This window comes from Festucalex cinctus, chromosome 18, assembly GCF_051991245.1.
Source record: "Festucalex cinctus isolate MCC-2025b chromosome 18, RoL_Fcin_1.0, whole genome shotgun sequence".
Classification (NCBI taxonomy): Eukaryota; Metazoa; Chordata; class Actinopteri; order Syngnathiformes; family Syngnathidae; genus Festucalex; species Festucalex cinctus.
Genome location: NC_135428.1, coordinates 4581578 through 4593872, shown reverse-complemented (window position 1 = coordinate 4593872; position 12295 = coordinate 4581578). Strand labels below are relative to the sequence as shown.

The following is a 12295-nucleotide window of genomic DNA, read 5'->3' as shown; positions in this document are numbered from 1 at the left end:
AAGGGTTGAAGCAATGGTACTTATTACAAAAACGGCCAGCAGGTGGCAGCAGAGTATGAGCTCAACCAGGGCCATGTTGAAACAAGCTCTTTTTGACTGTTTTCACTAGGAATATGAATATTGATGCAACTTAGCTGTATTCTAATGCTAATTGCTGAAAAACAAAAACAGATAGAAGTGATTGTCATTCCAAATAAAATATTCGCTGTATAAAGTTAGAACATACAGTCAGTGTCCAAAACAAAAGTTGTGTATCTATTACTTCTTTCATCTCATTGAAGGATTCACATTTTGCTTCTTCAGCTGAGTTATTTCTGAGCGTGTCTTCTCCCCTTTCCATGAAGGGCCTCCTGCCATGTCACATTTTAAGCGCATGACCTCTACAGTATCAGATGCTCGGCAGCGCGCTGTTCATAAAAGTCAGTGGCCGGGATCAAGGCATTTAATGACAGTGTTTAGCGCATCATATAAGGCTTGTCCCTGAAGAATCACTCATGTGCTGTCATCATCACACCATGCGGAAATATGACTTGATCGCTTGCTAGGTGGAGCTCAAAAGCCTGTGACGGAAGAGACGGCTGAGCCATACATCTGTGCGAGAGTGAATAACGCTGCGGGTCCTGACACAAGGTCATGACAGCACTCTTAACTGCTTGTTTCATGAATGCAACGTCACGTAAACAGTGCAGCAGTTGACCCAACAAAGAAGCACAGAAATGAAGACCATGAGAAATGTGGTACTGCATAAATGTAGTGGTTTGTGATGACTGGTTGTATTACATGTAAAGCTCTGTTTTCTGTTCAGAGACCTTGTCATCAATTTAACCGGACTCAGCTGTTTTCGCCTCTCGCTTCCAGGGTAATGACCTTTTTCTTCCAGCCAGAACAGAGAGTCACGCCCCATTTTTCATGGTCGGCTGAAAACCCATTTCATCAAGAAGGATGATTTGTCACCCACTTACTTTCTAACAGATTTTTCTCCTCTCTTTGCACTAATATATATATATATGTATAGTATTTTGTTGCATTTTATATGAAAGGGACAGTGCACATTATTGAACAACAAATTAAGTTGTAAATATGCCAGATTCTAGCAACAGTTGCTAATTTGCATCTGTAGTACCCTACACATAAATAAATTAAAAATACACATCGCAAAGTCAAGATAACAGGTAAGAGCATTGCAATAAAACAATGAATGTCATAATAAGACGAGTAAGATCAAAACAAAAGAATATAAAACGATTTAATGGTCGTACTTCTGATTGTCCTTCAGCCAGCATTTAAGTATATAGTACAGATGTGTTTTCAAATGTACTACAACTACACTGTTCATGGACATATGTCCTGTGACGACATGCTGTCTTTTTCCAAATGACCTCTAGATGTCATTCGTGAGAGCAAGCGCCACCGATTCTGCTTCGTGCATAAGAGAAAAAGAAAGAGAAGCAGCAGAAGAAGAAAAAGGGGCGGAGTTGGATGTTTGAAAATCGCGGGCGTTAAAATTCCACCCTGGAGAAAGAGTTTCAGCTCTTTTGAGGGTCCTTTTTCGGTCAGTGACGGATAATTTCCTATTAAGTAAACGTCACGGGTACTTGTTTCTAGGTGGGGACTGAAGAGGTAAGCCTGAGTTTTATTGCGTTTTAGCACAAACACTGCGAAAACGGACACTGCTGTCGTGGGAGTTCGCTAAAGTTAACAAGAGATAGGCACAATTGGAGTTGTAGAAACATGTCTGTTACGACAAGAATGCCCGGTTTTCAACTTTTAATAAAAAAATCGTCATACATATACGTAAAGCATAGTTATAAACTATAATATGCGAAAGAATCGATTATTTCTTTACATATCCTCTTTTACTGTCGAGTTTGTATAAGTACCCGGCAGTGTCTGTCTTCCAACGTTTGTTTGTACGCAGTGGTTAGTTTTGACAATGTGGCATATTCACATGCGCGGGATGGCCTAGCTCAATGGCCCCTGTTGTATTATTTTTTTAAAGATGATTTAGAGTCTCCATCATGACCACAGTTGACGCAAAGGTGATACCAGTCCGAGTCGCCTTGCGCTGTCGTCCTTTAGTGCCAAAAGAAATCAACGAGGGATGCCAGTGCTGCCTCAACTTTGTGCCAGGGGAACCACAGGTCTGTATTTAAAGTTATGCATACGAATCTTAATTTCCAGCGATTTTTAAAGTACCACTTTTCCCCCCCCCCCAGACTGATTTCAATAAGGAAATTCACCCGTTGATACTCACAGATACTGAGTACCGATATTTCTAGTACTTTAAATGCACAAAATGTCATTTAAGACAATGACAATTAAAAAAAAATAATAATAACTTTCTTTGTGGCACAAGTGATGCTGTGCAGATGTGTCAAATTGCAGCTGTACAGAGCCAACTATTGTCGAGGAAGACTTATTCAATGTCCCAAAATGTTTTGCCTTCCCTATCAGTGGCTGGTAAAATTAAGTTTACTCTAGAATACAGTTGCAATTGTTTGACACAAATTCTTTCTCGCTAAAGTATTCTTCAGGCAATGTCTATTTCCCCACCGATCATCCTATGAAGGTAATTTTATTTTATTTTTTTCTCCAGGTGGTGGTTGGCACAGAGAAAGCTTTCACGTACGACTATGTTTTTGATCCCACTGTAGAGCAGGAAGAAGTCTTCAGTACTGCTGTGTCCCCTTTATTACATGGGCTATTTAAAGGTAGCTGCATCTTTTAAAAATAAATGTACCAGGAAAAAAAAAAAGACCAAATTAGCCAAAAGTCTTAATTGTTTTTTTGTAGGCTACCATGCCACAGTGCTTGCATACGGACAGACCGGGTCTGGAAAGACCTTCTCTATGGGAGGAGCATACACAGCGGCTCAAGAGAATGATCCCTCTGTTGGTGTTATTCCACGAGTTATCAGGAGGATCTTTGAGGAAAAGGAAAAGAAGACAGACTGCGAATTCAGCATGGCAATATCATATCTGGAGGTTGTGTGACTCTATTTTGCACAAATAAAGATTTCTTTCTTTCTTTTTGGGGAAGTTGCTTTCATTTTCTTCTTTCTTTGTTAATCACAGATATACAACGAAGATGTTTTGGATTTGTTATGTACTGCTAAAGATAAACCTGCTCTGAACATTAGAGAAGACCCCAAAGAAGGTATCAAGGTAAATGATGGGCACTTTTCGTCAAATGTCATGTTTTTAGCAACCTGGCAACAGACACTTTTCAATAGCTATGTTTTGTGTTTATTTGAAGGTTGTGTCTTTTATTAATGTACATTTCCAGATTGTGGGACTAACTGAGAAAAGGGTGGTCTCTGCTCAAGAGATGGTACGCTGCCTGGAGCTCGGCAACTCCGCTCGCACTGTGGGCTCCACGGCGATGAATGTTGCCTCATCACGCTCACATGCCATTTTCACCATCACACTGGAGCAACGCAAAGGGAAAGACAAGTCAGTGTCATTATTGTCCTCTTAGACGTTTGAGTTAATTCTCCTGTTACTGTTAGCAGTTGTACGCTTAAGATTTGAAATTACTTGATCAAGTGTAAGTAGTTCAATATTTAATGGGAAATGAGTGGGGATGTAACAATAACAATATACAAATGTCACAGATATCACAATATGAACCTCTTGATATAATTATCACAATATTGTGGGAAGCCATTGCAGAGTTAAAAAAAAAAAAAATTGCACTCCTGGCGCTTCATAGGCATCGGTAATATCATCCAACCTGTCCATCTTACGCATGTATGTCATGTCCTTTTCATCAAAGTGAGTGTGAATTCTCTTGGGCGGAAAGTTGGCTGATAAACGCGAGTACACCCATTGCAAGTAATAGGCATCAATACTGCCAAAGCAGGGCATGTTCGGGGAATAACCCATTGATGTCCGGATCTCTATTGGTGGCCAAAACATTCCTAATTAAAATTAAATTGCACTAATACACTAACCACTAGAGGGTGCTGGAACTGTAGAAATGGAAACAACCTGGCCTTTTTAACAGTTGTGCTGCGTTTAACCGGTATTGTTACATCACTAGTAATGAATCCAGATAAATGGCCTGGCAAATGTAAAGTGGAAATAAAAATGGCGTTTTGTGATTTGAATAATTTGGCTGTTTGAGGTGTGTATAACATGCAATTATGAGGCAACATCACTCTCCTTCCTTTTATTTTATTGCATTGTTTTTATTTTTATTTATCTTTGTAGGGCGGACTCAGTTGTTTCCAAACTGCACCTTGTTGATTTGGCTGGTTCAGAGAGGCAGAAGAAAACCAAAGCAGAGGGAGATCGTTTAAAGGAAGGTACAACACCTTGAAGCCTCTGCAATGCAACCTTGAATTAGACATTCACCTCGGGGTGTCTGCTGTAGAATAAAATTGCTGTGCCCTCAGATTGTGTCCCCAATAACATTTTCATCCTCAGGCATCAGCATCAATCGAGGCCTTTTGGCTTTGGGTAATGTGATCAGTGCCCTGGGGGATGAAAGCAAGAAAAATGCCTTTGTCCCTTACAGAGACTCCAAACTCACTCGCCTGTTACAAGGTAGGCTTTGATTTATTTTTAGGCCAGCCTAAAAACAATCCTCCCTTTTGAGGACCTTCACATCTCTAGGCAAATAATATTTGGAGCAAGAAATGCATAATTCTTGTGTCGATTTTAGTTGAAAGTTGCATTTCATCTTCTTTCATCAGTTTCCATCCAACAAGTGAAATATTTGAGTCAGCTAATTTCTTTTAACCTAAAAATGTACGTTTTTATTTCTTTTCTTTTTTTTCTTTTTTTTTTAAAGTGACATAGATAATTACGAAATTCACAGCCAAAACCACTTGTAGCTTGTAGTAAATAAATTACATATTTGTTGTTCCTCAACAGATTCCCTTGGAGGCAATAGTCACACGCTGATGATCGCGTGCATCAGCCCTGCAGACTCAAACTTGGAGGAGACCGTCAACACGCTGCGATACGCCGACCGAGCTCGGAAAATAAAAAACAAGCCTGTTGTGAACATTGACCCCAGAGTGGCAGAAAATAGCCGTTTAAAGCAACAGGTGCATACAGAGAAACAAAAATAGTGCACAACACATTAGGACCACTTGCAAATTCCAATGAAATTCATAAAGAGCTTTTACAAATATAGGAATGCTCTATATGATTGACAACTGTTAGGACCTTTTAATTAATCGAGTGTCTCTTATTGGGTGTAGAACTTGCTAAATCAGAGACAACAATTTTTCATGATAGCGCAGTTGTTCACTGCTGCCATCTACAATCGTGATGAAAAACATATTGTTAAATAAATAGGGTACCTCTCTGCCTGTCTTAATGCTATATTTAGCATTAGAATGATTGATAATGCTCTTGTAATTGGATGTAATTTAATTGTGCAGGTGTATCCAATGTGCTCGCCATCGAGTAAGAGCCGTGACAGTCTTTCTCTCCACAGGTTCAAGAATTGCAGGTGATGCTTCTTCATGCCCGTGGAGGAGTAGCCCCCGTGCTCTCTGGGTATGCAGCAGGGGGAACAGAATCAAGTCATGGTGGATATGACTTCACAAAAGGCCATAATGTGTCTTGTTCCTCCACACCGCAGGCCAGAGTCTGATGAGAATGTGAAAAAGTTGCTGGAACAGATCCGCAGTCTGCAAGACGAGAACAAGAAATTGAGCAAGGAGTTGAATGAGACTGTCGGACAAACTGCTCTCATGTTTGAGAAGATCATTATGGTGAGTGGGGGGGGGGGGGGGGGGGGATTGTCTCCAAGGTTGCAGTTGCAGTTCATTTTGGATGTCTTGTGTTTTGTTGTAGACTGAACAAACAAATGAGAAACTGCAAAGCAAACTCGAACAACTGCAGCACCATGCAGCGTAAGGGTTTCAATCTGTTTTGTTTATTTAAAAAATAATAAACTATTTTGTAGACTAGAACTCTTAAGTATTTTAATTTGACATTTTTTTGTTGAGTGCATGTTTTTGGCAATCAGTTGTATTCATCGTGTTGTCTCTATAATGCTTGTGGTCTATTACAGTTGCACAATCGATCTTGAAAAAGTACTGGAGACACTTGAGGACCAGGAGTTGAAAGAGAACGTTGAGGTGATGAAGAACCTGCAAGAAGTCATCTTGGAGCTCAATGTATGAAAATTACTAATGACCACATTAATAAATATAGGTTTTTCGTTTCTTTTGTTCAGATAATTGGTGAACGAAAGAAACCAATAATAATAGAAAAGAAAAAAAAAAAGAATCCCATCGCGTGAATAAAAATTGTTTTCCATTAAGTTTAATGAAGTAAAACTTAAGTTTATTTATTTTTTTCCTCTAAGCGCGAGAGTGCCGGCATTGCTGCCTCTATCGATTCAATGGTGGCAGGAGCAGTTACACCAGATGAAATGGGGTATAGCAGTACAAGCCGAGCAGACGACTCCCAATCTGTAAGTTAGAGGTTAATTGTTTTTCTCCCTCGCCTCCCCATGAAAATATTCAGTACATTTTTCACTCCAAGATCCTAATTTGTGCATTGTTTCCCTTCTTTCACATTAGGAAACCAATGCAGCTGCTGACAAGGACTCAACAGATGGCTTTACAGCACACCATGCGCTGCAGCAGGCGCAAATGTCCAAAGAGCTGATCGAGCTGAACAAAGTGTTGAGCTGGAAGGAGGCGTTGGTCAAGAAGATGTGCCAGAATGATAGCCAACTGGAGTCAGTGCAGTCAGAGCAACAGGTGAAAGAAGTTGATCTTGTAGTGATGCGATTATGCTTTGATGCCATGAATCATCGGTCTGACGTTGTAGAAAAAAAGTACTCATACGGTGTATGTGGCGACTTTGGGTCATGTTTTCATATTCGGGGGAAATATCGCATTATAATTTGACATTTACATTTAATCCCTTAGAAAAATGTGCAGGATCTGCAGATGGCAGTGAATTCTTTGCAAAAGGAGAAGGTGGAGCTTGTTATGGCACTTGAGTCTGCAAAGAAAGACACCAACCACGCTAAGTACGCTGTCAGATGGGACTTTGGGATTACCTTTCCAAAGCCATTACATTTTCACATTCTTAAGCACCCTTAAGTGATACCTTGAAAACCCGTCCTTCCATCTCAATCTGACTTGCACATTCTCCCGTAGGCTGAGTGAACAGCGCAGGAAGCGTCTGCAAGAGTTGGAGGGCCAGCTAGTTGACATGAAGAAGAAGCTTCTTGAGCAATCAAAATTGCTGAAACTCAATGAGTCTTCTGTTCAGAAAGTCAGCAAGCTTGTGCAGGAAATACAGGTAAATTATTTTTTTGCTGGCTTTTGTAACACCCTGTAATGTAATAATTTCCTGAAAATGTAATACAGTTTGTGATAATTTTATCAATAATATAAAAAATCCTGACTGATATTGTAATAAAATTTTTACCAGTAATATTATACATTATTACAGTACTTTATTGGGGATTTATTACGTTTTCAGGTGGGTTTTTGTTTTGTTTTCAAAACTGATGTAAAACTTGACAGATAATGTACTTTATATGTTCATTTTCAGTCAAAAGTTTATTCAGAATCTAAGATTGTTAGACACATTCACAGGGAAAATTAGATTGTTTAAATGTTTCAAAGTTGATTTCGACCCCCAAAGTGTATTTTTAATTTGTTTATTTACTTAGCCTTTACCACACAAATTCATTGCCAGGGCAAAAAAAAAGTTTTTTGTTTTTCTCAAATTATTTTTATTAAAGCTCGTATTGAATAACTATAGCAGTGATCTGTTTGCACATCTATTAATTTAATAAATGCAATGTTTAGATTGCACGTAGTTTAGATTTCACCCTAGTCACAGAAAAGATAATCACCAAGCAGTTTGCTGGTACTACCGCAAGTAGGTTTTGATTGGTGACTTCAACTTATAAAAACATCAACAGAGAGTTTTCTAGCCACTCATGTCACTTTACTGTGGTCCAGTACTGCAATACTAAACTGTATGGCAATAGGTGGAAATCATACTTTTATTTTTCTTTTTTTTTTCTTTTTTTTTTAAATGACTGACGTTCTCATGGTCCAAAAGTAAACCAATATATTGTTCCTGAAGGCTATGAAGTCCCAGCGTGCACAGCTAATGAGGCAGATGAGGGATGACTCTGAGAAATTCCGACTCTGGAAGAGCAAAAAGGACAGAGAGGTGCTTCAACTGAAAGAAAAGGTACAGTGTATGGTCACCCGCACACACTGCCAGGATAATCCATGTTCTGTGCTGCACACTTAACGTTTACTTTTTGCAGGATCGTAAACGTCAATATGAGCTGCTTAAGCTCGAGCGGGATTTCGAGAAGCAAGCCAATGTCCTGCGTCGGAAAACAGAAGAGGTGAAGTATTGTTTCACTCACGGTGCAATTTAGTTTGTCTTCTGGAATGACTCCCTGTTATAGTCACTACAGCTGTGAATGTTTTGACCAATAGGCTGCAGCTGCAAACAAGCGACTGAAAGTTGCACTGCTGAAGAGAAGTGAAGTGGCGGAGAAACGCAAAGATCCTCAGAGCAGAGGGGTGGAGGGAGCTGCTGCAAGAATGAAGGTTGTACTATATTTGCTCATCAACATTTCGCTATCCTTGATGGTGCCGCTCATAATACGAGCATAATGATTCACGTTACTGCATCTGTTCTGTGATCAGAATTTATTTCTCAGTGAGGTAGAGGTTATGGTGAGCACAGAAGAGGCAAGACGTCACCTCAATGACCTGATTGAGGACAGGAAAGTCTTGGCTCAGGAGATAACTCACCTCAAGCAGCAAATTGATGCCGGGGAGCGACCTTCTGCCAAAATCAGGGTGAGTTGGTGTCCTTCCTTCCTTTTATGTGACTTACTGCTTTGGTTTGAGATGTGTTATTGGGTGTCATCCTCCCATAAAGCGTCGGACGCTGCTCATTTCTGAGTTGGAGACCAAGGGGGCTCTGGAGACACCTCTGACCAAACAGGTGGAGAACCTGACTACAGAAATGGAACTCAGGTTAGTTAGAGAAAGTAAAATGTGTACCAATCAGTTCATTGGATCGGAACTATTTAGTCTCAAGTGACACCCCACAGGAAATATGCAAATCTGAATGATTGCTGCTCCATGTAAACATTACTTGAATTAATTTAATTTATGACTGATTTCCATTGAGCAGCAGTTATGCTAACAGAGTGCCATTCATTGTTTGAACAGGAATGCCCAGATAGCCGACCTTCAGCAGAAAGTCCTTGCAGCAGACAGCGAGGGGCGTCTGAAACAACGTATAGATGGCATCACAAGCATTGTTGACGCCAAGTGTGCGGTCAGAGTCCTGATGGCCGAGGTGAGAAAATACAACAAAACAAGCAAGCGTAAACCTGCACGTAATGTCATTGTGTCATGCAATTTACCTTTGGAATTACATGTGATTTGTATTTGTTTTTTTTCCCTTCTTCTTCTCTGCCATTTCTTGTTCAGTCTTTATTTTTTAGTGATCAGAATCAGTGATGCCGGTAACACATTGTTACTCCAAATTGTGTGCATGTTCAAGTAATGACTCACCTAATGCATTACTGTTTCCTTAATCCGACTGTATTTACTCTTCTGATATTCTGAGTTACTATCATAAATATATTTGCTTCTATATATCACTGACTTTGGGCCAAAACCTAATAATTCACAATGAGGCAATTTTCTTTTCTTTTTTTCCCCAAAAATCAACATTTTAATTTCTTTGTTATAGAAACTCTCATATTGAACCCAATGAAATGCATCGTAGGAGTCTTCAAATTAATATTCGTGTCGAAGGGTTTGCTTTCAGCATAGAGACTCATGTTCATAAACCGCAGTAGAGGAAGGAGAGAGATTCATCAGATTGTGTGACTGCAAGAAGTCCTCACATTTAATCATTCCATCTACAGACAAATGTACATTATAGATATGGAATTTAGCCACTATAACATTAATAGTTACATATGTTTGTAATTCAATAAGTAACTGTAGCAAAACCGTTCAGAATTTTCTTGCGTGAGAAATGTGATCATGTTTTGGGCGCTCGTCCGGATTTTTCTTATTCAGCTGGTGTCGGCAAAGACGGTTGCAGCCAAGCTGGAGAGTGACTTCCAACAAGAGAAAGCCAACATGCAAGATTTAAACAAAATGTTGGTTGACGAGCGAGCAATGATGTCTGCAATCGACATGGAGCACCAGCAGCAGCTTGTGGAATTAGAGCAGAGGCATCAAGACAAAGTACTCATTTCTTGACTTTTTATTTGTTTTTTTCACACATTTCATTTCAAGACCTCCTTCTACAGTACTGGTTTCTCCACTTCTTCCCGGCAGGTCCAATGTCTCCTCAACCAACTTCAGAGCAAACCAGAGTCGGATGAAACAAAGCAAAAAGAGGAGAACAGCGCAAAGGAGAAGGAGCTCATGCAGCGTCTCAAAGATCAGGTTAGTAACTGCACACCCCGAATTGTTCCAAAGAAAATGTGCAAGTCTTCATGAGTAAATGTGGTTCCTCGCCTTAGGATGAGAAGCTTCAGAAACTGCGTGCTCTGTGTGGGCTGAGTCAAAACATGATGTCGCAGAATAGACAGGTAAGTGCACAGTTTATTACAGATTGTTGTAAATTAAGGAAAGATGGGGGGGGGGGGGGATAAAAAAGGTTTTACCAGTTTCTAAGGAATTTTTTGTGCAGTTGGAGCATGGGAATTTTATCGCACATCTTACATTTTTCACCTGTTTTTGACACATTTTCAAATGACTCGATAGCTGAAGAAATTTAACTCTAGGAGAGTGTACAATATGGCAACGATCCAAATTAGGATTTTTCTTTTCGGCAGAGGTCTGCTCTGCTGAGTTTCAATCTAGTGGCTGCCATATAATCCTTAATGATTTCAATTGGCAAGGGACTCACTCGATGACAGACAGCATCCAAGTGATCATCCATAGTGAAGATTTATGTTTTTGTGCCTTTGCAGAAAGAGGAGGAGGATGAGGAAGATGACTGGCAACCAGAGAAACTGGAGAAGGCTCGCAGGACCTCGAGGAGACCAAGAGCAACAGGGGTAAGGACTGACTTTCACAAAGAGGTTAATTGCATTTCTGTAAAATCAGAAAAATGTATTGCCTTTTAATTTGATGAGTACATCATAATACACACTGACTTTGTGATTTATTTGATTGTATTTGTTTTGTCTAGTGTTCCTGTAAAGGCAGCTGTAGCAACAAGCACTGTCGTTGCCGTAAAGGGAAGATGGCCTGTCGTGAGACTTGCCAGTGCGACCACGACAAATGTCGAAATATGGACAACCCTGTTGTCGCTGAGGTTTGTTGTACTTGATATATATTATAATACTCTCCCTCTGTTTGGTTACATTAATGTGCAATAAATCTTTGATTTTTTTTTTTTTTTTTTTTTTTTTTTTTTTTTTTAATCCAGCCCTAATACTTATCAGGCACATTTTTTCCTCCCTTTTGAAATCTCATTTTAGTGTTTTTATGCAATAATTCCCCTTCATTTTTATTTTAGGAAGAAAGCCTGAGCGAAAATGTTTCAAGAGACTCTACGAGTCCAGACACCACATTCTTCAAGCCGCCATTTTGTTCGCCAACAAAGGAGGTAAGTGGTTCCCCTCTCAAAGCTCAGCCTACTCCATATTAGGTTGATGAAAATGAGTATCACGCACACACACTCGTAAACAATCGGTTGAATTTTACATTCAGGTGCTCGAGGAACTCCAAGACATGGGTCATGACATCACAGAATTAAAGCTAGTTCGTAAGCCCATCTTTAAAGAGGAGGACCAGAATGTGGATCGGGAGGAAGAGACAGTCAGAATCTTCAAGAAGAAGAAACGACTCCTGACCAGTTATCAGAATAATTTTTTCTCTGGCTGCACTCCTGTTAGAGAGGAAACTCATCCTTTTTAGTTACCCATATGTTTGTCAGTGTTGTCCATTCTTTTATATGTGGCTTGTACTTTTAGTGTTAAACGTTAATAAAATTTTCATGTCCGCTTTTGTCTTTCTGTAATATTGAGTTGTTTTTTCTCTCATCTAATCTGTTTGAGACAGTTTTTGACTATAATTAATTTTCACTGCCCGCCATTTTAGAACATTTTAAAATTTTCTATACCTCCATGATTTTTATATATACATCTAATCCACCAAATGACACAGACTTTCTGATTTTTGCCCCTTTCTATCTTTTTTTTTTTTTTTTTTTTTTAAATAGAAAAACGGTAGGTTGCACAAAATGCATCAATTTCTCCCATGGACTCTCATACACTTGAAAAAAAATGGCTATTAACAAAA

General features: G+C 39.5%; 1 protein-coding gene across 7 annotated transcripts; it reads left to right on the top strand.

Moving 5' to 3' along the window:
* The first annotated feature begins 505 nt into the window (after positions 1 to 505).
* Positions 506 to 11997, top strand: kif4 (kinesin family member 4). Of its 7 annotated transcripts, XM_077504155.1 has the most exons (32): positions 507 to 737; positions 806 to 859; positions 1386 to 1620; positions 2000 to 2141; positions 2597 to 2711; positions 2794 to 2984; positions 3075 to 3164; positions 3286 to 3452; positions 4212 to 4306; positions 4428 to 4547; positions 4878 to 5053; positions 5449 to 5510; positions 5596 to 5728; positions 5811 to 5869; positions 6031 to 6136; positions 6328 to 6435; positions 6545 to 6727; positions 6899 to 7002; positions 7133 to 7277; positions 8076 to 8186; positions 8266 to 8349; positions 8444 to 8557; positions 8657 to 8812; positions 8895 to 8992; positions 9191 to 9320; positions 10055 to 10225; positions 10319 to 10429; positions 10507 to 10575; positions 10960 to 11046; positions 11181 to 11306; positions 11511 to 11600; positions 11705 to 11997. In XM_077504155.1, the coding sequence occupies exons 4-32, from the start codon at positions 2019 to 2021 to the stop codon at positions 11909 to 11911; spliced, it is 3531 nt and encodes a 1176-aa protein (XP_077360281.1). In that variant the 5' UTR covers positions 507 to 737; positions 806 to 859; positions 1386 to 1620; positions 2000 to 2018; the 3' UTR covers positions 11912 to 11997. The 7 variants fall into 7 exon arrangements, with proteins under 7 accessions (XP_077360280.1, XP_077360281.1, XP_077360278.1 ...); XM_077504152.1 differs by having other exon boundaries at positions 806 to 1620; XM_077504153.1 differs by having other exon boundaries at positions 507 to 859.
* Positions 11998 to 12295: the final 298 nt, after the last annotated feature.

What these genes read in the sequence shown, in the direction of transcription:
- kif4 (XM_077504154.1), top strand. Translation starts at nt 2,019, where the DNA reads ATGACCACAGTTGACGCAAAGGTGATACCAGTCCGAGTCGCCTTGCGC. An exon ending in ATTACATGGGCTATTTAAAG is followed by an intron (nt 2,712 to 2,793) that starts GTAGCTGCATCT and finishes GTTTTTTTGTAG; the next exon opens with GCTACCATGCCACAGTGCTT. An exon ending in GGAGACCAAGAGCAACAGGG is followed by an intron (nt 11,047 to 11,180) that starts GTAAGGACTGAC and finishes TGTTTTGTCTAG; the next exon opens with TGTTCCTGTAAAGGCAGCTG.